Here is a 27,578-nt window from a genome sequence, read left to right on the forward strand (position 1 = left end):
GGGTGTTCATCTTTCTTTTTATTCATACTGGTTTCCCAATACTTTTGAACAATGATGCTTCCTCCCCTATGTTTGACACAAAGGGAAAAACCAGGTTTAATTTAAAATGAATACAAACTGAATCTGAATATTATACCTTTATTGCTTTACTCTCATTGTCTGGGGTCTTTTTAGGAGCCTTTTCATAACTTCCCAGCAGAGTTTTTCAATGAGGAATGATTTTCAGTCTATTTAACATCTGAATGTTGGAGATCTGTGCAGGCGAGTCTCCTCAAAGTAAAGCTGAATCTCATTTATAACAGTTTTTCTTTGATTATCCGTCTGGCCAAACTCCACGTTCTCACTGCTCAGACTGGAGGTGCAGCAAATCCAGGTCATCCATTAATAACTCCATATTTCCTAACCAGACAGATGGAGCTTTCTGAACTGTTGGATACCCCATAATAACCCCAAAACTAAGACACATTGATTTAATTTACAAAAAAACATTGTAGCTGAAAAAAATAAACTATATGTACAGGAATAGACAAAATATTTGAAATGTTTTTGCAATGTTCTCAAACTCTCAATACTTTTTGGTAAGTTAGCAGATTAAATTTCGTTTTTTTTTCATGCTTAACCTCTTCCAGCTATGAAAAAAAAAATCACTAAGGTTTTTGCTTTCAAGTAGATGCTTAATAAAGAAAAGGGGAGTAGAAGTGGTTCAATGCATCAGTAGACGTCAAGGGGTTAATAGAAGTGTCCAAATTAAAAAAATACTTTTCCAAATCATTACCCTCCTGCCGCCATGCTTCATTTCTGATAAAACAGCAATCCTTAAGAGACTAATGCAGATCTTGTTTTTCCTTTTTTTCCCCCAGGTGCTTCAGTCTGATTCCAGTCCTGAACGAAAAGCCATCTTCAGACTTTTTTTTGTCCCGACGTAAAGAAATATCATCCTCAGTATGGGCCTGATGTGTTGACCTTTAGTTGACCTTTGGGAAATGAAAGTCTTCTTTTGCAAGATTTGCAAAAGTATTCCATTGGTGATAACTAAAAGGCTCCGTAACTAAGATAGTCCACTCTGATAATCTTTTGGTCTATTTTCAAAATGTTACGAGTGCTCTTTAAATTATGATTATGCAGGTTTAATAATAATTTTCTTAAAAACATAGTTTTTTAGAACAAAGTTTCTTCACAGCGGCAGGAATTCATTATAAAGTGACCTCTGAATAGTGGGCGGGATTGTTGACGTGAAGCAACCCCACCGCCTCTTCCCCCCCTTATTTGATGATAGCTCAGAGCAGGAAGCATATTTTTTTGTTACGTCACAAATAAGCTCTTTTTCCAATGGATTTGTTTCCGTCTGCTCCTGATTCACAACAATTTGAATGAAGAAATACTAAGAAATGCAATTTTTTAGCTCAATTCCCATTAACATATGTCCTCTATCATCGGAAAAATGCCATTTTAGATTTGCGTTCGTAGCGGTACTAACCTGTATGATGCACAAGACTAGTCAGTATCGCCCTTTGACCTCTTCCTTTTAAGAAGCCTCCTGTTTCTTTTATGAGGTTTTTTGTTTCCCAATACTGCTTAAGCATATAGATTTAGATTTTTTTTTTTTTTTAAATTTCACCACATGTACTTCACACATGCAGCAAAAGACGCATCTTTTCTCGAATTTAGCTTCATATTTTGCCCAAATTGTTTCAGGATGGACAGAGGGACGGAGTGCAGCTTAAATGTGTAAAGCATCACGCAAAATGACCACACAATCAGTAAATTAGTTTGACACAGGCTTGTCCTCAAGTTTTATTTAAACAAAAAGTAAGCATGTAGAAAAGGAACAAAAGAACCCATTTGATCTGCAATTTATCTTCAAGTTTATTAGTTTATCAATGGATGAAAGACTCCATCTGTCAAAGGCTGAAAACAAGAAAAGCAAGGGGAATCTGTTCATCACTGATGAAAAACTTGTTAAAATATTTTATTGCTTCAAGAATTCCCTTGAAGATGCAAAGAAAAGCAAACCGTTTTAGGAGCTTTAATGCCTTTCGAGCTCATTACAGTTCATTAAAAAATGCCAGAGGGATAGCAGAACTCTGAAAATACTTCATTTTGAATAAATAACTTGTGGGAATAGAAGGATTAAAAAAAAACAAGTATTTTTGGTGTCAGACACACAGCATAAGTGTCATCGGTTTGCATCATCCTTCAGTTTCAAGGCACCGGGACCCAAACGATAAGAAGTAAATAAAAGCAGCGGGACAATTACGGGGACACAGGAATCAAAGCGCGGCCCTTTCGTACACCTTGAAAATCAATATGGGAAAAACATGGATCAACAGCTGCCATATCGCATTATGTTACATAATGGGACCCACAATGCAACGCAGCAGTGTTTCTTTCATATCCTTTGTGAGGCTTGATAGCCAAAAAGAAAAAAATAATAAAGAGAGAAGGAAGCTCTGTTTTTCATACCCGACGGTGTGTGGAGCAAGCAGCAAGTCCGCCGGTGTCATCGGTTCACGCTGCTGTCTCTTATCGCAAACAAGCACTTTATTTAACAGATAACAGACGTATTTATGGTCCGAATCAAAGGGCCTCCTTGTGTTGCAAATATTTGTAATCGTAAGTATCAGCGGCAATAATGAGGGAGGAGGCGCAGGACAAAGCTCTGGGCCAGTGCGGCTTGGTAAACAGCTCACGCTGCAGAGACACGAGTATTTATGAAAGCTGGGCTTGAAGGAAGACACTCCAACCAGTGCTACACATGGATTTGAAAGGAGAAAAAGCATCTTTTTAAGCACTTGGAACATCATAATGGCAATAAAGCGGTTCTTTTGCATAGATGTGGTCTCCTGAACCTGTTCTATTGGGCAAAAAGTCTCACGTTTGCCCCTTTTCTACCTGATATTGCTTCCATTGGACATGACATTGAAGATTTCTGGCGTTAGATCCTTATAAAGGTTGTGCGCTGGTTTCAGTCCTAAAATTAAATCTTATTTCAAATCTTGAATTTTTATTTCTCAGTCTGATGCATGTGAAAAATGCATCCGTGGTTTGTTTGTTTTTTTCCCCCCAAAACTGAAGGGTTGACGTAAAAGGCAAATCAATCAATTGTTCTAAGCTTTCCAAATTGGATTAATTCTAAACCTGTACTTCTCATGGTGTGTTGCTGTATGCAGTAAACTCCTCTCAATGCATGCCGCCCAGTCGGGAAGTTTGCAGCCCCGATCCATCATGTCTGACAGGAAGAACATCAGAGTCGTCCGAAATGAAATTCTCCAGAAAATCTAGTTTTTCTATAAAAAGCCAGTCTCTCACAAACAACAATCTCATGTTTAAGGCAACGAATAAACATCTTTTTCCCACTGATGCCCCAAAGTGTGGATTCTAAAGGCAGTTAGTGCTTTTAAAAAGTGTGGGCAATCGCCACGGTGACCTGCTTCTCTCCAGAATGGCTGTTTATGTGAAGAGGCTGGCTAAACGAGGCCGCTTTCATCATGCAGGCTTTGCCTGCCTCCAAACAATAGAACACCCACACTCCCAACGTGAGGCAGGGCTTGTTGTTTTTCCACTCCGTCTCTGCCGCTGGAAGTCTGGTCGAGATGTTGATGGGCTGAGAGAGATCCACAACCTCACCTGTCGTCACCTGACCGTCCAGCAGCCACTCGTCACCTAGGAAACAGGAAGCTGTCAGACTGACGGATTTAAAAAAGATGTTGTAGATGCAGATGACGCAAAACTTGCATTAAACCCATTTCATAATAAAAGCCGCCGCTCGTTTATTATGCAGAATATCAAAATAAAAGTAGACCATAAGTATCTTGATATCTTGATTTTATAGGTGTGGAAATTTAATTACACTCTTTAAGTTTGTCCCCTTTGATAGAAAAAACTTAGGTAAAGGCTCTAAAACAGAAAAAAATTCTTAAAAAAGGTTACTGGAATCTTAAAATGGTTAAAAAATAATCCAGAAACCAACTCATGGTTAGACTTGGAACAGGTGTTATGTGGAAAGATCAACCTGTCACAGCTACCATTTATTAGCCAAACAGTTAAAAAACAGGATTGTTTCAAAAGCATTAATATAAATGCCACCTTAACAGCCTGGTGGGAATTTCTCAAAATATCAAAATCATCAATTCAACCGTGCAAAATGACACCCATCTGGAACAACCCGGACATCCTTATTTTTTTTTTTTTTAGTATTTTTATTGACTTTTAAGCATCATTTTTAACAAACACAAACATTGCTCAGCACAACATTGGTCCACAATCGTGTACATTTCTGCAGAAGTGTTTTCCAAATTAAAGTTCCTTTTTATACCAAGGCAAATAAAAATAGATAAGACAAGTAGCAAAAAAAAATATAAAAATAATAATAATAGAGTCAGTCCACAATCACGTTGTTTAGTATTGAAGCAATAGTGAGACTGGTAAAGCAAAGATAGGGGGTCCACGTTTTCATGAAATCACTTTTAGTTGAGTGGAGCAGACAGGTCAAGTACTCCAGAGGAAAGAGTTCAATGATAAGTCTATGCCAGTTTGCTTTGGATGGAGGTTTGTCACTGATCCATGACAGAAAAATATTTTTACGTGCGGCATATGTTAGGATGTCATACAATCTGCCAGACGTAGAGATGACTTTATCGTCCCTATAACCCAGCAGCAAAGAAACCGGATTCAGGACCAGGGCTGTCCCTAATATTTTTTCCATGTCCTCCAAAATGTCTCTCCAGTATGATAGGATTTTAGGGCAGAACCAGATACAGTGAGAATAAGTTCCCAGTGAGGATTTACATTTTAAACACATAGGTGACATTTGAGGGTTCATCTGATGTCTTCTGTTTGGAGAGATTTGCAATCTGTGAATAATTTTATATTGTAAGAGCCTGGCATTATTACAAACAGATATTCGTTTTGTCTGGTTCCAAATAACATTCCATGTATCATCATCAATAATCACACCCAGATCGGTCTGCCATTTCTCTACTGCTTCTAGTACAGTCAATGAATTGGTCTGATTTAGAACATTATAAAAGCATGTGATTATTTTTTTACCAGGATGTGTGAGCAGTAGCTTCTCTAGTTGTGAGGGCGTAGAATCGGAGGTCAAGGTTGTTTTCTTAAATATAAAATCCCGGACTTGTAGGTATCTAAAGAAGTGACTGTTAGGGAGGTTATATTTGACACGGAGCTGTTCAAATGAAGACAAAGAGTTTCCTGTAAACAGATGAGACATATTCTTTATCCCCTTTTGTGTCCAGATGTTGTAACCTGCATCAATCATGCCCGGCTGAAACTCAGGGTTGCCTTGTATAGGAGAAAGAATAGGAGTTAAAAAAGACCTCCCCTCCAGCCGCCTGGCCAAGAACCACGCCTTAACTGTGTTAGTGATTATCGGGTTGTTACCACACAGATTTCTAACAGATTTCAGATTTTTGCAGGACAGAAGGCCAGGAAGTGAGCAGTGAGTCTGTGATTTTTCGAGGCCTAGCCAGACAGATGTGGGGTCGTCCCTCACCCATTCTGCCACAAATCTTAAAATAGATGACAACTGATAAAGTCTGAAGTTGGGTAAATCTAGGCCTCCTTTGGAAATGGGAAGATGTAATTTTGAAAGTTTAAGCCTTGGTTTCCTTTTATGCCATATAAATTCACTCAGCCAACCATTGAGTAACTTTAAAGATTTGTTGGAAAACAATAATGGGATCATTTGTAAAGGATACAATAATCTTGGTAGCACATTCATCTTAATTATTGATACTCTACCAAGCAAGGAGAGGGGAAGCGGGTTCCATCTTTCAAGGTCCTTTCTAATAGTATTAAGAAGAGGTGTAAAGTTAGCCCTGAACAACTGATGAAACATGGGAGTGATCTGAACACCGAGGTATACAAATCCTGATAATGACCAGTGGAAAGGAAATGCTACCAGTGTGTTTGTTCTACTTTTGAGTCTGCCCATTGGCATGGCTAGGGATTTGGAAAAGTTAATTTTGTAGCCAGAGAATGTTGAAAAATGCTGAATAATTTCAATGAGTCTGGGGATAGAAGATGGGGGTTCTGTTACATACAATAATATATCATCAGCATACAATGATATTTTATGTTGAGTTCCGCCAGCAGAGACTCCCCGTATTATCAGGTCTTGCCTGATGGACTCAGCTAAAGGCTCTATTGCCAAAGCAAATAGTGCAGGGCTGAGAGGACAACCCTGACGTGTCGAGCGATGCAATGAAAAACTGTCAGACCTACAGCCATTTGTGATAACTGAGGCCAAGGGGTTATTGTACAATAACTTAACCCATTGTATAAATGTTTCCCCTAAATTGAATAAATGTAGGATATGATGCAGATAAGGCCACTCAACGCGGTCGAATGCCTTTTCCGCATCTAGTGAGATGACTAGACTGTCCATATCTTGCACTTGACATATATTAATAATATTTAAAAGTCTTCTAATGTTATGACTGGAACTCCTACCCTTAATGAAGCCTGTCTGGTCCTCTTTTATTAAACAGGGCAGGACTTTTTCTAGTCTCAGTGCCAAAATTTTTGATAATAATTTTAGATCCTGGTTCAGCAAGGCAATAGGCCTATAACTAGCGCAATATTCAGAGTTTTTACCTTTTTTTAGGATGAGTGTAATATCCGCTTCTCTTAGTGACTGAGGGAGAGAACCAGAGATAAATGAATGATCTAGCATTGCCAGAAAAGGTTCTAGCAGCACATGATGGAACCCTTTATAAAAGTCACAAGTTAAACCATCTGGCCCAGGAGCTTTACCTGACTGCAATGCTTTAAGCGCTAAAAGGGTCTCCTCCTTAGTAATAGGAGCATTCAGTTCAGCTTTTTGAGTCTCAGAGATATTGGGGAGAGTCAGGCCTGAAAGGAAAGACACCATCTCATCTGAAGCTCCTGGATGCAGATCTGATTCATATAGTTCTTTGTAAAACTCCTTGAATATGTTATTAATGTGTATATTGTCAAAGAAGCGATTGCCAGTAGCATCAACAATTGAAGTAATAGTTTGAGAATCAGACTGGGCCTTTATTAGATGTGACAAATATCTGCTAGGTTTGTTTCCAAACTCATATAGCCTCTGCTTGGAAAAAAGAAGGGCACTTTTGGCCTGCTGAGTTAGCAATGTATTTAAAGCGGCTTGTAAAGCACATTTCTCCTGTAATAATAATGGCTCAGGTGATTTAGTTAACACTCTCCTAATATCCTGCAGTTTTCTTTCAAGCTTTTGTTGTTGCTCTATCTGTTTACGTTTTTTAGATGCAGAATAGCCAATGACTAGGCCCCTGATAAACGCCTTAGATGTTTCCCATAGCAATGAGGGATTATTGCTAGACTTTGAATTGATATCAAAGAAAATTTTAAATTCTTTAGTAAAATATGATGTAAATGTCTGATCTTTCAAAAGGTGCACATCAAATCTCCACCTCCTACTCCTTGCAGAAATACAGGTAACAGTCAATTCTAGATACAGCACTGCATGATCACTAACCAAAATATTTCCAATTTCACAAGAAGAGACTTGTTGCACCTGAACTTTTGGAATAAAAAAATAGTCAATACGAGTGTGGCATTTATGAGGAGGAGAGTAGAAAGTAAACTCTTTGTTAGTGGGATGAAGGGTTCGCCAAACATCAGCTAGACAGATTTCGTCGCAAATGGCAGAAAGGGCTCGTGCTTGGTTGGTTGGGGGGGAGCTTCGAGAAGGATATCTATCTACCAAAGGATTAAGTAAGCAGTTAAAATCACCTCCTACTAGGGAGATGGTAGAAGATAATTCAGAGAAGTGAGAGAATGTTTTAATCAAAAAATCAGGGGAATAATTTGGTGGACAGTACAGATTCATAATAGTAATTTCTTCACCTTGCAAGACACCTTTGATGATAACATACCTCCCATATTTATCTTTGATACAAGTCTCAATCTGGAAAGGAAAATTCCTATTCATAAGTATGACCACCCCCCTGCTACTGGTTGTGAAAGAGGAAAAATAGACCTGAGTAATCCAGCCATGTTTGAGTTTCAGATGCTCATTATCATTGAGGTGTGTCTCCTGTAGTAATGCCACATCCACTTTCTCTCTGTGTAGAAGAGAGAGAACTTTCCTCTGTTTAATTTTCCCCCGCAGACCCCTTACATTCCATGAACAAAATTTGACTTTAGTTGGTGACATTATAAGTAATGAGATATATGAGAGACTTTAAGAAAACAACAAGTATAGTTTTCTGAATTTGCACTAAATAACATAACAGACCAGTGCTGAGCAGAAACAACATCCAAGAACATAATACATAAAAACAAGAAACAACAGAGAACAATGAACCAAAACAAAAAAGGTGAGGGGTTTCTCCCCAGGTTGGTTGGGGATAGCTTTCCTGAAAGGCACCTGGGAAAGGTGCACAAACAACCAGCAGGAATGCTATACTGTGGCAGGCAGCTACTTAAGCGCCCTTAATTTTTTTTTTTTTTTTTTTTTTTTTTTGGAGTAGTTCTCCTTTGATCCTGTAAAGATGCCAGTTATAAATGATGAGAGTTTGGTATGATCACATAATAAAAAGAAGAGGAAGAAGAAGAAAAAAAGATAGAAATAATAAAAAATAAAAATATAGGGCATGAGCATGAGTCTTAATGAGTCATAAAATAAATATTAGGAGCAACCCACGCCTTATTTAGAACCATCGGCGTCGTCATTCAGCCGTTATTTGTAATGCTGGATACATACGACAGAGCCTCCGCCGGCGAGAGGAAAGTTTTTCGGGAGCCGTTGAATGACACCTGCAGCCTCGCCGGGAACAGCATGGAGTATTCCGCGCCGATTTCTCTCAGACGCTGTTTGGCCAGTGTGAACTCCTTTCGCTTTTGCAGCACCGCAGCCGACAGGTCGTTGTAGAAAGAGATCTTCTTTCCATCCAGCATGATTTCGCCCTCTGCAGCCTTTCGCCGCACCGCCGCCATCACTCTCTGCTTATCAGGAAATGCGTGGAATCTGATGATCACCGGGCGCGGCCGCTGGCCGACCCCGGGCTTGGGCGCCAGAGAGCGGTGTGCTCGTTCCAACTTGACACGTCCCCCTTTCATATCCACACCGAGGAAAGTTGGTAGCCAGCGTTCAAAAAAGTCTAAAGCATCGTTACCCTCCACATTTTCAGGAAGGTTAAATATGCGGACATTTTTGCGCCGTCCCCGGTTTTCCAGCTCGTCAATATGTTCCGTGAGAGTGTCCACTTTCTTCTCCAGGGCTCTCATGTTAGCATGGAGTGGATCGTTAGCTGTTTCTAGCTGTAGCACTCTAGCCTCCGCTTCATCCAGACGTTCGCTGGCTTTCTTAAGTTCAGCCGTATGTGCGAGGACTGTTTTAGCCAGAGGGTCTAGCTTGTCGTTGATTGTCGACATGAGTTTGAAAGTCATTACCTCCAGTGCTTTAGCTAGCGCAGGCTCCAGCTCCATATCACTCTCGTCGTCCTGGTCGCCATGTTGAATCACATGTGAAGCTGACTTATCGGCGATTTGTTTGTTTTTACGTTTTGTATTCGGCATCTTAAGGTGCTGTTTGGTCCAAAAATGTTCCAAAGTCATAACACACTCCAAGTAAAGTAAAAAAATAGGACAATTTTAAAGAGAATTTTCAGATATTAATTGGGCGCCTAAGAGCTCCGAGCAAACACGTCCGTCTCCTAAGCCGCCATCACCGCCCCCCCGCGGACATCCTTATTAACAAAAAAATGATTCACTTCCCAGCTTGGCAAGCAGGGGGCATAAAACAACTAGAGCACGTAATTATTGATAGAAGATTCATAACCCCCCAGGAACTTCAAGACAAACATGGAATAAATAACTTCTTGGAATATCAGCAACTTAAATCAAGTATTATTAAAAAGTATAAAATTAAAGACGACGATTTAAAGCTACCAGATGTAGTTACCACTCTGATTAATTTTTCAATGAATAGAACTCTCTCCAAAATATACAAACTTTTATGTAATTTAGATAACAATATTGCCCTTCCAACAAAAAAATGGGATGCAGATTTGAGCATCAGCACAGATGAAAGCTTCTGGTCAGAACTTTGTCTAAACACCTTTAAACTGACAAAAAGTCCAAATCTGCAGCTAATCCATCTCAAAACTCTTCACAGAATTTACTACACTGGACAGAGGATGTTCAAGATGGGTCTCAGTAACTCAGACATTTGCGAGCACTGTGATAATAATCTACCCGACAGCTACATGCACGCACTGTGGTTCTGCACTCCTGTCAGGGCTCTCTGGCAGCAGGTATGTGCCGATTTATCAGTCTGGCTTAAGGTTTCAATCACTGCCTCACCGTCACTTTGTGTGCTTGGTGACATGAGTGCCATCGATATAGAAGAAGGATTAGCATCTATCATTTTCATAACTCTTTGTATTGCCAAAAAAACTATTTTAATAAATTGGAAAAACAAGAAAAATATAAACATAAGTCAACACAGAAATCTGCTGTTTGATCATATCAGCTTGGAAAAAATGTCAGCCCAAAGCTCAAGTAACTTTGAAAGAATTCAGTCTCTCTGGTCTCCTGTGGTTGACTCCATGACTTAGGGGGTGGGGGGCCTGGTCGTCGCTGCTCCTTGCCCTTCTGCCGTGGTTTGGGGTGGGGGTCGGGGCTTCCGGTGCCTGGCGGGGGCGGTGGGGGGCTCCGTTGGTCGGGGGGTCGGGTCCGGTGCCTGGGTGGGGCGGGCTGGGGCGCTGCGTGGTCCTCTGGGCTTGGGTGTGGGGGTGCGTGGTGGGGGGGTGGGGTGGTGGTCTGGCTTGGCTTGGGGGGGTGGTCCCTTTGCCTGTGCTGGGGGGGGTTGGCGGGGGGCCCTGCTCGGGTGGGGGGGGCCCAGCGGCGCCGGATGGGCTGCCCATCTGCACCTGGGGCTGGGATCGGCCCTTCCCTGGCTCTGGGACGGGACGGGACAACCCTCTCGGGGCCCCCGGTCGCTCTGGGTGTCACCCGCTTCGGCTGCGGGGTCTGGGGTGGGGTGGGGTGGGGGGCTTGTCGGCCCTGTCCTGTGGGGGGGCGTTCTGGGGGGGAGGGGGGGCCCATTATTAGTACGGGTCGGGGGGGCTAGCGGGTCGGGGTCTCCGCTGAGGCAATCAGTGGTTGCCTCGGCCGGTTGGCCTCCTCGGTCCCGTCGAGGCCTGACCAGAGCTCTTCTAGGGCCGGCGTCTGGGGGTGGGGGCCTGGGCTTGCTCCGGGGGGGGGCGACGCTTTCTGGCTCCTCTCTCTCTGTGTGGGGTGGGTGGTGCCGGGCCTGGGGTGTCGGCGCCTCCGGGGGTGGGCCCCTGGGCTGGGTGGCCCTGGCCCCTTTGCTGGGGGTGGGCTGGGGGACGGCTGTTTGACCACCGGGGGACAGTCTACCAGCTGTCCCCAACTTACCCCCTTCCTTATATAACCTCATATTAGGGTGAGGGGGTGGGGGGTTTAGCCTGCGATGCGCCTTGGGGGGGGGCTACTTGGGAGTGGCCCCCCTCCTATGGTTGCCGTATGGAGTGGGCCCCCCCTCTTTCGGTTTTATTTGCACCTTAGACACGTAGGGTCCTTGGTAGGGGGGGTGCTTGGACATCACTGCCAGCAAGCAGCAGATGTCCTCCTGGCACCCTACCCGCCAATTTTAACCGCACCTTAGACATTTAGGGCCCCTTGGTGTGGAGGGTGAGGGGACATCACTGTGAGTAATCAGGAGATGTCCCCTTAGTGCCCTACTCGCCAATTTTAACTGCACCCCCCTTAGTACACACACCCCTCCCCCTTCAATATATACATTCAAACATAAACACACACACATGCACACAAACACCCTCTCAAACACCCATACACGCACACACATTTTACAAGGAAGGTGGGACCTGGGTCCATCTGTCCCCTACCCCGTCCCTGGTGGGGGGTGTGGGCCCCTTGGCGATGGCGGCCGTGTCCCTTGGGTGCCGGCTCCCTGGGCCCGGCGGTGCTCTCTCCGCGCGGTGGGGGGGTTCATATTACACCTGAGCCGGGGGTGTTCGTGTCCCTGGGGGGTGGGTCCTGGTCCTTGCCCCTGGGCGCTGGGCCCCGCCAAACTTCCAACATGGCCGAGCCTGGTCGGGCCATATTTATAACATCCCTTATGGGCCGCCCTTTTTTCCCCGGGGTTCCCCCCTCCTGGGCGGGGGCGGCGGGCCCCTGCCTTGCTCCTACCTGGACCAACCGTGGGCCGGGTGGGTGGCTGCCTGGAGTGCGGAGCGGGTCTCCCTTGGGGGGTCCTGGCTCGTACCTGGGGTCGGGGCGGGGGGATGCCCGGAACTCCTGGGTGGTGGTGGGGTGCTCGTCTGGGGCTGTGGGCGTCCCTCTCCGGTGGGGCCCTGCGTTGGGCTCTTCCGGCGCGGCGGGGGGCTGCTTTCCTGGCTGGGCTGGGGCGGCGCTCTCTTTCCCTCTGCGCCTCCCTGCTCTCTGGCTCTGGGGGCCTCGCGGCGGTCCTGCTGGCCCTGGCCTGGGTGGCGGTCTTGGTCGCCCGGGGGGCGGTTGTTCCCTGCCTGTTCCCGTGTGGCGCTGGGGGAATTCCGGCTGCCGCTGCTGCTGCGGCGGGGGTATGGGTGTGGGGGTGGCTGGGCGCTCCTCCTCCTTCTTTTCACATTCCACCATCCATTTTAGAAGAACATAAACACTCACCTGAGCACAGGTGTTAGCTCACCTTTGCACTAATAGTTTGCATGATTGAATGAATGAAAGATTTCACACTAGTTGGTTTAAAGGCATAAGTATGCGTTCGTGAACACTATCTGTTTTGTGTGCATGTTGACATGTGGACATTTCTGCGGCTAGCAGGTGTGTTGATAATATTTGAGTGTGTGTGAACAGGCCCCGCCCTTTTTGTACTACATTTGAACCGTACCGTAACGATAAACAACCAGTAAACCTGCCTGCTCTATGCTGCTTCATGGTCTTACCCCCCTTCCCCTCCTATTATCACCCTCCTACCCCCCCCTCTCTCTAACGTCCCTCTCTCTTGTTCCCCTCTTTCCTTTTCCGTCCGGTCCAACACCAAAGATTTTCAAACATGATTGAAATTAATAAAGTTTGGCCTCAATTACAAAAGGGGTTTATTCAGACATACCTTTGGTTTGTCTGAAGATGAATAACCCCTCTTGTTAGAATAAAATATGTCCAACACAAGAGGCCCTCAGCTCTCATCTGTTTGCCTAGCTGTTGGACAGGACAAGTTAAAAAAAAAAAAAAAAAAAAAAAAAAAAAAAAAAAAAAAAGGTTACTGGAATTTTTCAAATTTACTAGAAAGCTTGAATAAAAAACGAAAGAAAAGTTTGGAGTAGTACTTTACGCAGAAGTAAAAACCACCACCCACCACCACCACTTTTTATGTCCCTTTAGGGGCTCCGTACAAAAGTGCCACAAAGAAAAAAATAATTTTTTGTTACAAAAATGTTATGATTGATTTATATAAATTTATGTATTAAAATTCAATTGTTATTTTACAAAAAACAAATCAAATTTGACAGAATAAGTAAAATGTATTATTTTGAAAGATTGAAATGTCTGGAATAATGTGTTGCCTTTTAAAAACACTAACTGGGGTGGGTTTATATGAGTTTACTGTTTCCCCCTCCCTTTAAAGGATAAGGCTCAACTCCTCCTTTTGACAAACCTATTTAATGTGAAAATATGTCTATTTATGATTATAATGACATCCTTTAAACCTGTATGAGGATACATAAATATATGAATATGTCACAATTTTTTTTGTCTTGAATATTTTTCCTTTGATTGCTAGAAATAAACCATTTCCAAATTCCAAAGGTAAATGCATCATAAATGTTTACTTTATAATAAATAAAAACGACTATGTTTACAATTAAAAAGCAAGACCTCAAGTTAGAACTAAGTTAGAACTAACGTTAAAGAGATATGCGAGTATTAGGTTATATAAAAAAGTATGTTAGAATTTAATTAAAAAAAATTAGAAACATAAAAAATGCTGTCTGTATTTTAAACGGGTTAAAATTAAGGAATTCATGTTTGTTGGTGCTCACTATCTGTTGCTTTTTCTCTTTTTTGATTACTGTTTTGAGAAAAAAAAAGTGTACCAAGACTTAATTAAGTAAAAGACGGAGAAATAATTATTATTATTTCTGTTCTTTTATCAGCACAAGAAAAACAACTCTGCATGTAGTGTTGACATGTTTCTGCCAACATGAACCCAAATGATAATCTTTCATATCGAAATTAACTTTTGAGTTTATAAAAATAGTTGGGATTTATGCAGGATTATGTCTGTTTTACTGTTTAGTACAAATAATACTAATCATAATAATACTAGTAACCTTTTTTTTTGGTTGATCAAAACATTTTTGTTACATAGAAGCTGGGAAATGTAACACCAACATGTGGAAATGTCTAAATAAAACGTTTTAATTTGAAGTTTTAACTTGCATGCCCGTTACCGCAGCAACCACACTGAAGAAAGTCAAAACACAGGAGGGTGCTGGGACCATGAAGACGTCATGGTGAGGAAATCTCATGGATGTTACAGATATTTTAGATGGATGTCCACCTACTGAGTGACCCAAGTTCTCCCCAGAGATGTTCTGCAAACCTGGAGGAAAACAACATCACTCTTCGTTCCCGTTTAGTCCAAGCGTGATCTCAGCCATCGGACATGTTGTTATAAAGTGCCGGCCTGGCATCTGGATTTAAGAAGCCTGCTGAGTCAGTGCTGAGCGTTGCACAACACTGCTCAGTGGAATCGTGTGAAACGTTAGCCTTGATCCTCTGAGCCTAAATCAGATGACACGCGGCTGAGGACGCTGGGTAATCTCGGCTCTGGAGCGCGGAGTCAAACCTAAAGAGGAGCCATCAATGCAAAAGAAAAGAACTCGTGGAGTTTCTACTGTGAGAAAAATCGGAGAAGAATGACAAAATCCATGCCGGCTGTGATTAATGAAACTGATGTCAAGGGACGGATCCCACGGCAGCCATCTTTAAAAGCCTCGCACAAAAAAAAATAAAACAAAAAAGCGATGATTTTCAACAGTCCTCTAACACGATCCATTAAAATTCCTGCCTTTTGCACTGATACGATCAGCTGAAGTCCAGACTGGACATAATGAGCCAGCAGAGGATCACATAACATGGCCGGCTAGTTAATTATGTGAACTAAGGCATGTTGTCTTATCTAAATGCGCTAAAAATAGCCTGCTGACATGGCTGAACCGCTGGCTGCATCACCCAGGAGGATGGAAACACTTTTGTTTTTAAGCCTAATGAACAAACCATCAACTGCCACTCACAGGATATCTAAAAATCACTTCACACTCGCTCTAAATCGTCAGGCTACATTTGAGAGGAACAACGTTGAACAAGCATCCACTTTAAGCTGCTCCTCCCATAGAAAATGTGTTTAAAAGGATAAGGACGCCATTGGTTTTTGAGTTTTGGTCCGTCCTTCGCATGTGGGCTGAAGGAATCCACAGGTAAGCATCATTCAGAGCCATTACTTTAAAAAAAAAAACAGAATGCCGGACCAAAATACATCTTTATAGGAGAAAACGGGATGCTCAGCTGTGGAACATAAAAGTAGAAAGATAACGTAATTTTTTTTATTAACATTGAAGATTAAAAGGTAACCAATTATACATGTTTTGTGTGTTCTAGCTAAACATCATGTTACGGTGTTAAATGTTTATAAAAACATGGTCCAAAGAAAAATGTCTGGATTTCTACCAAGCAGAAGTGGATGCAGTTTTTGTTTTTGTTTTTTTTGCTAAGGGGAATTTCTCTAAAAAGCTTTTATTTTGAAAAAAAATTTAGTCTTTCAAATAAAATCTGGTTAACATTATTGTGATGTTTATATGTCCAGATAATGCTTGCATACATAAAAACTGAACTTTAACAAGGTTCTTGAGTCAATTTAACATAAATTCCAAACAGGCAAACTGAAAATAAGTTTGTATTCAGCTGGATTTTTTGACAAAAAAACTTAATTTTGAGATTTAAAACCACGTTTAGGAGTTGCCCAAAGGTTGTTTCACACACAATGTGTGCATAATGCACAGATGAAAATTGGTCGTACGTGAATATATGTGGCAAAAGTGAGAAAAATTCTGGTTCTTTACGTTATATTTTCACAGATGTACTATGAATAAACAACGCAAAGAACACGCATATCAATGTAAAACATTAACCGTGCGTTATTAATGTGATGATGAGATGCAATTCATTAGTGATTCGTGCATCAATTCAATCATTTTAATGCGATTTGAAAGTTATACATGGGTGGTTCATGTGTGAAAAGTCTGTTAGGCGTACGTGGAACGATAGTGGAAAGACACAAATTTGCGTATGCATCTCACAAAAATCGTGCATAATTGCATAAAATGTACGAAATGATTGCGCATAACCCGCGTAATTCTCAACAGGCCAAAAACTTTGAACAGCTTCAAACCGAATTCACGTAGAGACCCGTCGGCTGAAACCCTTCATCAGTGCACATCGCTGAACGCAGCAAACACTGAGGAGTTACGTATATCACGCATGAATCACCAAAGATCAAAATTTCATACATGAAAAATGCGCAAAATCTCCGTAGTGGCACTTTCCCGTTTTAAGTCGTTTGAAAGTCACCAGAAAAATCTTTTTTAATGTTGGCTTCTACAGTAAAGCAGGGTTTAAATGAGGTTGACGGTTTCATACTTGAAACAAATGAAACGTGGGGGAAAAAAAACTAACACCGCATTAAAAAGATACCATAAACACCATTGCTGCTCTTTTTCTAAGCTACCTTTTTATGAATTTACCAATGGATAGAACAGATCGTTCCACAGTGAAGACTTTTGCCGGTTACCTTCAGCCGAGAGAACCCAGCAGCTGGGTGCCTCTTCGGTCAGTTTGGCTCCTTCTGGAAGTGATAATGTGAGTGACATGGTGACAGTCTGGCCAGCAGACACTTCCACCGGTGGCATTTCTTTCCTGGCGGCGGATTTGGGTAGCGGGGGAGCTTTGGTACGACCCAAAGGCTTTGACACAGTGGAGTCAGTGACCTCAGAGGAGACCGGAAACTGTTTGGGAGAAGAGACAGGAGAAAATCCTTTTAAAGAATGTTAATTACACTTTTTTTCTTTTTCTTTTCTCTTTTTCTCTAACGTGTTTAGATACAGTCAAGTCTTACCACAGAGACGGTCTTGGAGAGCAGGTCCAGAACTTTTATTTGATGGTTGTTGGTGTCTGCCACATAAAGCAGCTTCCCCTCACCGCCAACGCAGATTCCTCCAGGTTCATTAAAGCAGGATTCAGTCAATTCTGGACCCAAGGAATCTCCGGCCTCTCCGGTCCCTGCTAGCGTGCTGCAAACCTTTGTCTTCGGATCCACCACCTTGATCTGACGCACGTAATCAAACCAGACCAAAACTGCTTTAACAACAACAGCCTGGGGTAAATGCAAGAACCATAAACCAAAGCGACCCCGTGACGTGCGTCGGCTACCTTGTGGTTGTAGGAGTCCGCCACATAAAGCAAGCTTTGTCGAGGAGACCAAGCCACACCGAGAGGATGCTGCAGTTTGGCTTCCACCCCTTTGCCGTCTGCATCCCCAAAAGCAAAAAGGTTCTAGATCACAGAAGAGAAAAAAGATGTTCACATGATATTAAACAAAAATATTTAAAAAAAAAGCCTTGAAACTGCATCTTTGTTTGCCCCAAATCATAAGATCAGAAAAGAAAAAAGAAAAAGAAAAGGTGAAATATCTGTTGAAAACAGGTTGATGATTATCAATGAGGACAAGTTTGTTTCTTTTTAACAAATATCCATCTTTACGCACCAGAGCAGTTCCTACTAGACCAAAGTTCAAACTGTAGAAAAAAAACTTCTGAGATTTAGAAAGCAGGATGTCAGGATATATAAATATCAATTACACACACAAAAAATCTGAAAGAAACTTCTTTTTTTGTTGTTGGTGGTACATCAAGAGGAAAAAACTGCAGTAAATGTGGCTGCAAATCAACTGAAACCTTGCAAATAAATCACTATTACAGGAAATATATTTTCAGTTTGTGAGAAATTGGGGACAACTTTTTATATGTATAACTCTAAATCAGCACCATTGAACATTTTTTGTGTAATTAGGAGCAAAAAGCCGTGTCACACTTACATTTTGCATGGATGAAAGTTGGTCATACATGAAATACAGTTGCTTTTTTAGCTTATTTTTGTCTATTTGGAAGCTTGTACGGAACTTTCCTTGATTCTAGATAATATAAGATTTCTGGTAAAGTAGATCATTTTACTATTTTCAGGCGATTTTTTTATATTCTATTTTCTATTAGTGTTATTTCACTTAAAAAACTATATTCAACAAAAAATACTCATCATAACGTTTATTTTATTTTCAGGTTTAAACGAAAATATTAATATTTTTTAGAGTAGTTAGAGTTGTCAGAAGTGTTGGATTTCTCCAAAAAATACAAACAGTATACAGTTCAGAAATCCTGCAGGAAAACAAAAGCGCCTCTTTCTAAAATAGATCTTCAGGGGCAGCAGCAAAAAAAAAAAAAGTATTTTTTTCTTTGTTGTTTTGTCCTAAATCAATATCTTTAGTCAATGAAAAAAAAAACAACTCTGAACTTTTGTGACTGCCTAAGGGTTCGAGATGTACATTTTCTAAAAAAAAGCAGAAACTGCTTTATATTTTTTTTATTTTTGAAGGTGAAAGAGGATTGTGATTTTAAAAGATTTTATAAAATGTATGCTGTCACAAAAACTTTCCCTACTGAGTGGAATTATGAAGAGCCACACCAAGTCTTTGTTAGAAAATTAAAATAGAAAAAAACTAAAAAACCCTTTTATTTTTGAGTTTTTGTTGCTAGTTCAGTCCTAAACTTAATTTTATTTTTAAAACTAACGTCATATGTTGTGCACCCACCAGCGGGTCCCTCTCTCCTCCAACCAGCAGCTTCACAGCTCCGTCCTTCAGAGCCAACGAGCGGATGGTGCTGCTCTCGCTGTCGGCCACATAAAGGCAGTTCCAGGGCTCCTCTGTGGCCAAAGCCAAACCGGACGGCTGCGCAAAGCCGGCTTTGTGAGGATAGGAGTTGTTCCTGTTCTCTTCGCTGCCGCTGCCTGCCCATCGCACGCACACCCCTGCCTTAAACTCGCTGTTCGGCGGCAAAAAAAAAAAAACACACACTGATGAAGTTTTACATTTTAAATACAGATAAAACACACTGATACTTCTTATTTCATGGAAATGACAACCCAGAAAAATGTTCAGTTATGATCAATTAATCCCACTGGCTATTTATTGGAAGACTTGTAACATATAAAATATGCACGGACATCCATTTTTGGAGGTGGTGTGGTCATGTGAACGCCTCCTACCCTCCTTTTGGCAGTTTTCCATCTGCCAGGAACAAAGCCCAGATCTGGTGGGTCCCTGCCATGGCTATCCACAGCACGTTGTCTTCCTCCCCACCTACACACAAGAAACACAACCAACAAGCAAACCCACTATTAGTTGGAAAATAGTAAACAGCGTCATCCTCTCCGGCGTCAGTTTCATTTAGAAACTCTGCAGAGACAGGATTAGGAAATGAAAAAGGTCTTTTTAGGGGTGTTAGACTCAATCCAGACAATAATGCAATCCTAAAATCTGAGATAAGCATTCAAAGCGTCCAGAATCAAGGTTGGACTTCCCAAAAAAAAAAAAGAAAAAAAGAAAGAAAAAAAAGAGTAGAATTCTCCCCCGTTTTAGCTTATGCGAAACCCTGATGAACCAAAAATGAGCCGTCAACAGCCTTCCTGAACCAGCAGATGTGACTCAGCTGGAGGTTGGAGGCCCTGAGGATCCATTCATCCAAACAACACTGACCCCCATGAATCCATCCAACCAATGTCATGTGATGAATCTCTTCATCCTTTCTCGACTGAGTGAGTGCCACGTCACCCACAGAAGATGGTTTACAACAAAAAAAAAGTGAATCCAGTCGCCATTTGTTGTGCTACAGATGCCGCCATATTGGAGCCAGAAGACGTCAGTAAGCAGCGATCGGTCAGAGCGGATGTTTCTATGGCATCTATTTTGGCCAATCCCACGTGAGCTTGTTGGAAGGCCACACCCCTACCACTGAACGTGAACTCAGGAGAATCAAACGCTTTGAATGTTCGACGTTAGACCACGTACTTCTATTGAGTGATTGGATTGGTCAGATCCTAACTAGAACTACAGAAAAAATATAAACATGTTATAAAAAAGTAACAGAGCAAACAAATATGACTGAGAGCAAACAAATATGACTGAGTAATAGCTGTTTTTTTTTCAATAGAAGTCTGTAGCTACGGACACACTAGGCTATGTCCCGATGATGGTCAGAGGGGCCGTAGGCGCACAAACTGGCAGCCACGCCTCTGTCAGTCTGCCCCAAGGCAGCTGAGGCTACAACAGTAGTTATCATCCCCAAGTATGAATCAGGAGTAATTGAATAATGGACACAATGTAAGCGCTTTGAACATCTGGAAAAGTGCAGACAAATCCAATCCATTATTATTTTTATTATTATTAATCTTTCCATCAATGCATTTTAGTGCTTCATATTTTGAGCCACCTTCAAAAAGAAAAAAAAACAAAGGAGACATTTCCATTGTCCACGAAAGCACATTATACAGTCCGAGGAGACTTTAGATTGAAAAAAATACATATATTTTTATATTACCACAGTTAATCTCTCAGGGCAGCATTAATGCTCTATGCTCTAAATTCTCTGAGCCTCGGATAAGGAGCCAGTCCTCGTGTAAAGGGATGTCTGATGATTGGCTTCACCATCACAAATGATGAATGAAAGCCCCCTCCTCCCCGAAGCTGTTGGACACGAATATCATAAATCCCTGAACGTTTACGTCGTTGGCAGTCCACCTTTCCTTCACCTTCATTGGAGTTGAAATACCAAGACCCACAAAGTCCAGACGACATGAGAGATCACACAGACCCCTAGAAGTGATTGTTTGTTAAAGAGGATGACAAACAAGAGGGGGGGGGGGGGGGGGGCACGGCGAGCATAGAGGAAAAGGGCATGCACAGAGGACGAAAACAATTAAATAACGTCTGTCAAGTTCACAAAAACTCACCGGCAGTGCCGAGCGTCACGTCCCAGGGGGAGCTGATTGGCTGCTGAACTCCCACGGCCCCGCCCTCTCTGTCTGTGCCCTGAACACCAGCGCCCGCTATGGTGCTGACTCTTCCTCCAGATAGATCGATCTGCCCCAAACACAGACAGTCAGGCATGAAAGCCCCTCATCGTCACAAACAGGAGGCCATGGAGGGCGCTAACCTTTCGAATCAGGTGGTTTTCTGTGTCGGCCACGTACACGGCGTCTCCTTTGAACGCGACGCCCTGAGGGGAGTTGAAGGAGGCTTCGGACAAACTGCCGTCTTTCCTGCCACTTGCAGGTCCTGAAACAGAGAAACGGCACCACCAATCGTTCCTAAATGTTTCCTTTCCAAGAGCATTTCTCTTCATTATGTCGTTAAAGATGTATAACTTAACACATTCAAGTATTTAAAGACCCACTCCAATGAAAGTCATGTTTTTTGTGTTGCCATACCATTTTCTGATGATGGAGGACATATAAAAAAGAGGAGATGGACCAAAATATAGAAGATTAAAGAAGGTTTTTTTTGGGATCATTTTACCTCCTATGACATGCAGCAGCTGTCCAGCAGAAGACACCACTAGGATTCGGTGATGTCCCGTGTCTGCGATGACCAGCCTTTGGGTGCTCTTGTCGATGGCCACCTTCCCAGGGAAGGACAGGATGCTGCACGCCAAAGAATCCTTGTACAGCCTAATCTTCAAAGCGTGAGCCTTCAACTGGCCTTTCCCTCCATAAAATCGAAGGGCGGCGTCAGTGAAGAGAGTCAGCTTCTCGCTGTGGCCTTCGCCCACGAGGGAGAACAGCAAATTGCCTCGCGGTCCGAGTAGAACTAGAGTCGGCCAGCAGGAGACCTCCAGCTCGTGCCAAAGGCTGGCCTCTCCGTCGTTCACCACAGGGTGGCAGATGTTGTAGCGAAGGACAGCGCTGCGGATATTATCCAGGATCTTAAAACAGAATTTACAGACACCACTTAGGAAATTGTTTGCCCTCTGAAAATACATTTTTGACAACAAAAATACATAAACTGAAGCAAAACGAGATCATCTTTAGCTCTGGGGGGGCTTTAGAGACCACAATTTGGAATATTTTCAGAAAAAATGGTCACAAATTTATAGAAAAGTTTCGACCTTTTAGTAACTATAAAATCCGCAAAATGAACAATTGAATGTTCATGGACAATAGAGAAAAATATTTTTTTCACAATAAAAGTCCAGCTAGTAAAATCATTTGTCAGGTTTTTGACTTATGAAGTCTTTATCAACATTTTTTTTTATCAGTTTATTTGAGAGAAATTAATTTTTTAGAAGGCTCTATGATTCCATTTTAGCTGTTTGTTTAGGGAGCTTAGGAGATAAATATTTACAGACACAATAAAAATGAAAATTTCCTAATTGATGAAAACAATTATTCATAATAAGGGTTTAATAGAGCAAGATCATTTTCTAGTGATACTTTAAGTGCGATTTCAGAATGATCAAGTTGACATTTTTGGTCTAAAAAGGCCCCAAAAAACCCAAAACCACAAACATTTACCTTTTCGTTGGGGAATTTTGCAGAGTGCACGCCGATAATAACCAACCCATCTGCAACAGACATTGACGGACAGATAACAGAAAAGTGATTTGGATAATGTTACAAAACAAACCTGGAAAGTGAAGACTATGAACACATAAGCGTGTCTCAATAGCTTTAAGGAGGAGTTTATTGACTCAAGGAATGTCTGAGGTGTGCTACTGTTATGAAGGAAGGCCAATGCATGATGTATTGACGAGGTGTACCACAATCGGCCTTTAAAAAAAAAAAGAAAAATAGAATTTATTCAATTTTAAGGGACTGAGGAAAAGAAAAGCTCATCACATCGCTGGGCTATATTAACCTCATTGCTACATCAAATCCAGTGCCAGCAGTAATCTATCAAATGTCTGTGAATACATCGCTAAGTCTCACAGAAGCAGACAGGTACGAGAGAGAAATGTGTAAACAGACGCGACTTTTATGTGGAAAATGAGACACAACAGAGCATAATGTGGCTTTAAATGAGGCTTTGCACAGGTTGAAATGCTCCCGGCTGCAAACGACTGTCGTGCTGCTTTATCTGTAGTGATCAAAGCGCACCAAGAATAGGCTGACTGGGTGGACGACGGCTTCATCGCTCTCAATTCAGACTTTTGATTGGACCGTGAGATGTTTGGGGGATTAGGAAGTAAAATTATGAGCATTATCCTGCAAAAACTGTTCTTGTACAACAATTATTGTGTCTATGTAATCCATGGATCCTCTGTAATCTCGGGACAATTTAGGAATGTAAACTATAGCATCATGTATATAATCCAGCATATTTACCGGTACATACATACAAATAAACAAATAAATAGACAAATAAACAATTAAAAAGACAAACGAATAGACAAAAAATGAATAGACTAATAGAAAAATATACAAATAAACAATTAAAATGAATAAACATAAAAGAGGACTTACAAATAAACAACAAAGAAACAAATAATAAATAGACAAATAAAGACTAGACTAATAAACACAAGACAAACAGACAAAGAGACAAATAAAGAAAAATAAAAACCAAGAAGACAAACAAATAAACAGATAAACAACCACAATAATAGACAAACAGTTGGACAGACAGAAAAATAAATAAAGGCCGATGTTATTCGCATGGATTTATGTGCAACCAACCACAAAAAGTGATTGCTGGAGTGCTCCACGTTTTCAACCCAGGCGAACAGTCGCTTCCATAATTACATTTGAAAAATTGTAGTTTGCTTCAGCCCTCAAAACCTCTGCCAGTCGACTGCGGCGCAGACTGTCGTGACGGCGGGGTCGTTCTGCAGGAGTGACCTGACAGGACGGCCCCCACACCTCAGAAGCCAGAGCAGCAAACACATTGTACCCATAGCAGAGCCAAGATAAGGCGGGTGTGCTGCTGTGCGGCAGCATCCGTGTGACCGTCAACTAAAAAGGACTTCAGCAAAGACCGAACAATGAAAAGAGTTTAGAAAATGTGTCGTTTTCTCTTGTTATCAAAAAGTGGATCTGATTATAAAAACAGAAAGAATTGCAGTATCAGTTTGTGATTAATTGAATGAAATAACGCTGCTAAAGAGGCGATTACAGTGCAGTGATAACAACTACAGCAGCACAAAGTCATTGTAGTCACTTACAGTGCAGCTTGAGCTTATTTTTAGCTGCTGTCTTTTTACAGAGGAGATAAGGACCTTCCTGCACTTGGAAGAGAAGCAGAAGGAGGTTATACTCTAGTTTCGCTTCCCAGCTCCCCTGATGCAGTGTGACACAACGCCGCACTCGAGCTGCCTTTACTCTGTAACACCTGCCAGACTGCTGCTGCCGCTCTCAATGAGCCCCAGATTTCATCAAAATACAAAAAAAAAAAATAATGTGCAGGCCAATCTATCAATGTGTCAGTACAATGATGCAGCTTCATTAAGATTTAAACACATTTAAATGTTTTTTTTTCTATTGTAGGAGCTAAACATCTTTAATTAAAATCTATTTTAATGAGTTTAAAGAAACCTTTATTAAAACGGAGCAAAGCACAGTTTGCCAATCCAAATTTGAAACCAAACCTCTACAAAATAAAAGCATATTTGACACTGTTTATCTTTCAACTATGCATAGCAATTATGATTGTGATGGCTTATTGTTAAATCCTGAAAAGCAGGGGAGTACTGGGCGATGAAAAGACATTATTCTTCAAATGCAGCTAATCTTTTAATTTCAAGCTTTTACTGCCTGTTGTAGATAATGACTTATTTCATGTACCTGATAAGGTCCAAATGGCTAAAAAAATTCAACTGTTTTTCCTCTTGGTCTGTTTAAAAGGGTTTCAAATAAAAAAATAAAAAGCATAACTTTTTAGAAACACTATTTTTCCCCAAAAGAAAAGATGATGTGATTTATTTATTTTTTTAAATAAAAAAAAATCCTTTGTGGCCAGAAGAAGTGGATGCAAACAATTTGCCCAGACCTTGAGTTGAGTGTCTCTTCTCCAATTGGTGCAGGTCAGGGAGGATATGCATGCAGTTGATGCAGCAGTAAGTGAAGAAATCCAGCAGCACCACTTTCCCGGCCAGATCCTTATTTAGAGACAGCGGCGCATCTGTGTTCAGCCACTCTAAGCCTAGAACAAAACTAAAACAGGTCAGAAATGCACCCACCCTTTAAATGTATCAATCTGTGTGCAAACATATGTCTTTTTAATCTCCAATCAACAAAATTCTTCTATTTCTTTTTCTTACAACACATTTTTTTTCTACGAACTAGATGACAGAGACTCTTAAACACACTGAAGAAGATATGAGGGTTGTGAAATAAAGCAAAAAGTTTTTTTTACAAATCTATGCATCAATTGTTACAACGAGAAAATATTTTAAAATACATAAGTGCTGACACTAAAAGTCCATAAAAAACATGTGCCTCTTACTTCTATTAAATTGTTTTTGCACATTTGTGAAACTAAAATGTATTAAACTGAAATTGTTGGTATCAACCAAAAAATATCAATAACAAATCGTGAAAAAAAAAGCAATCTAAACATGGAACTTTGTGGAGAAACTATAAGTTGATGTAACAGAGCAGTTCTGTGTGTTCAGTTGGGCTTCAAGTTCTCAAACCAATAGATGAAGGGGGAGGAATAAATCACTTAAAAGAGCTTTGTTTGAGGGTCAAATGTGCAAAAATATTTTAAAAAGCAGCACATTTTTCCAGAAACTGGACCGACTTAAAATCTGTCAGAATTGACAAAACAAACAGAATAACCTTCTCTATATCTCCAATACATGACGACTCACTCGGGAGGTCACAACAGAGCCCTGCCCAGCATTTAATTAACAAACTTAGTTCTAAGCAGTCCCCATAAATTAACAAAACAAAAGGAAAGAAAACCGTCAATGTGACAAACATCCAAGAAGAGAAGCACTGCTGACCTAAAATACAGTATAACTTCACCAAAGTTATTGCACAAGTTTGCAAATATTGTCATTAATGAGACAAAAGTTCATCTTTTTGAAAGATTGTAACATCAGATGTAGGCTGACAATTTTTGAAATTAACACCCAACCAACAGTGAAACATGGTGGCGGTAATATGATGGTTTGGGATTTCAGGACGGAACTTTCTAAATGTTTAAATTCTGCAAAGATAGTTAGGTCAAAATACCTCCTAAGCTACATTTTTGACGCAACACTAGTTTTCATAAATGCCTGATTAAGTGCTACTGCAAGTTTTTTATACACAGCCAAGCAGCAATTACTACAGGGATGGACCTTGCCCTCCCCCCACTGCTGATTACCTGGATCAGGTGTGTCAACCAAAAGATATCTGGACAGGGTTTGTTGAAAAAACAATGCCTGCTTTAGACAATATCAAGAATTTTTAAGATATCACATATTTTATCCTCAAACATAATTGTTTTTTAATGAAGTTAAATATTTTGTCTCGTATGTGAAAAATATCACCCCCTACTGGTAAGGTGGGATACTAACTAAGATGAGAGATTTACTGAACTTAGCTTAAAGAAACTCCTACTCACAAACAATTTTTTCCCCTTTAAATTATAATTTAATGCAGTTCTGCTGTTATCTATGATGCATCAAAAGGTAGGAATAACATTTACTTGCCTGTCAACAACGAGCATTTGTGGTTAAATTGTGGCAGGAGAGTTTTTCCACTGGTGGGTTTAACATTAAAAGGAATAAATACATACATTGTGTTTAATACATTTAAAATAATTTACCTTTAACAGCCTACTTTGTTTTAGTCTACTTTGGATCGTTGTGATGTTATTTGGTGAGGTAATTATTAAATAAGATAACAAAACAAACCTCAGATTCGCAGAAAAATGCTTGAAAAAACATAGGTTGTAAATAAAATTGAGAGCAAACTGTTAGTTATAATGCTACAATGTTTTAGTATAAAACATATATTTATTGTAAACTGTTTTCCAAAGTCTTTTGTCAGCTGCTGTTGAGGGGAGATGGTTATCTGTACCTTAAAAAGACAGGAAACCTGAGAAAAATGATATAAAAATGAAAATTTTAAAAATGGTTGAATCCAACAACAGAAAGTGCCTTCTGTGTGTTCAGTTCTCAATTATTTAAAATGGTAGTAAAATGTAGTTAGCAAACTTTAGAGAAGGTGTTTTGACAGAATAACACAGAGCTATGCGGAAGTTAAAAGATGCTAGAGGGTCTAACCTGTTTGGAAATCAGGAATCTTCGTGTCTTCCCTCTCGTCTACCCTTTCCAAAAACTGGTGAACAAGTTCCTCTTTTTCTTCTTGCGTAGTGGCGTTTTCTAGGTCACAATCAAGCTGACTCTGAATGGGAAACAGAGTGGAGAGGCTACACTTGGACGCCATGTTTTCAAAAGGCGTTTGGAATGTCT

General features: G+C 41.0%; 1 protein-coding gene across 1 annotated transcript; it reads right to left on the reverse strand.

The window, feature by feature from the left end:
• Nucleotides 1-1,765: 1,765 nt before the first annotated feature.
• On the reverse strand, nt 1,766-27,572 carry nhlrc2 (NHL repeat containing 2). The gene is made up of 12 exons (XM_004080265.5): nt 27,390-27,572; nt 25,163-25,315; nt 22,693-22,742; nt 21,698-22,103; nt 21,336-21,457; nt 21,133-21,262; nt 19,390-19,483; nt 18,935-19,166; nt 17,500-17,622; nt 17,186-17,395; nt 16,862-17,075; nt 1,766-3,663 (listed from the first exon to the last, which is right to left on the reverse strand). Exons 1-12 carry the CDS (start codon nt 27,550-27,552, stop codon nt 3,398-3,400), a joined length of 2,163 nt encoding a protein of 720 aa, XP_004080313.1. The 5' UTR covers nt 27,553-27,572; the 3' UTR covers nt 1,766-3,397.
• Between the last annotated feature and the right edge of the window lie 6 nt (nt 27,573-27,578).

The sequence above is a fragment of the Oryzias latipes genome, chromosome 19 (assembly GCF_053564925.1).
Source record: "Oryzias latipes strain Hd-rR chromosome 19, Olatipes_Hd-rR_3.1".
Classification (NCBI taxonomy): Eukaryota; Metazoa; Chordata; class Actinopteri; order Beloniformes; family Adrianichthyidae; genus Oryzias; species Oryzias latipes.

Bases quoted from the DNA above. Each gene is read 5' to 3' on its own strand.
- nhlrc2 (XM_004080265.5), bottom strand. From the start codon at position 27,552: ATGGCGTCCAAGTGTAGCCTCTCCACTCTGTTTCCCATTCAGAGTCAG. The intron at 22,743-25,162 runs GTCTGGGCAAAT...TGTCTGTTGCAG, and splicing joins GAAGAGACACTCAACTCAAG to ATGGGTTGGTTATTATCGGC. The intron at 22,104-22,692 runs GTAAATGTTTGT...TTCTGTTTTAAG, and splicing joins CAAAATTCCCCAACGAAAAG to ATCCTGGATAATATCCGCAG.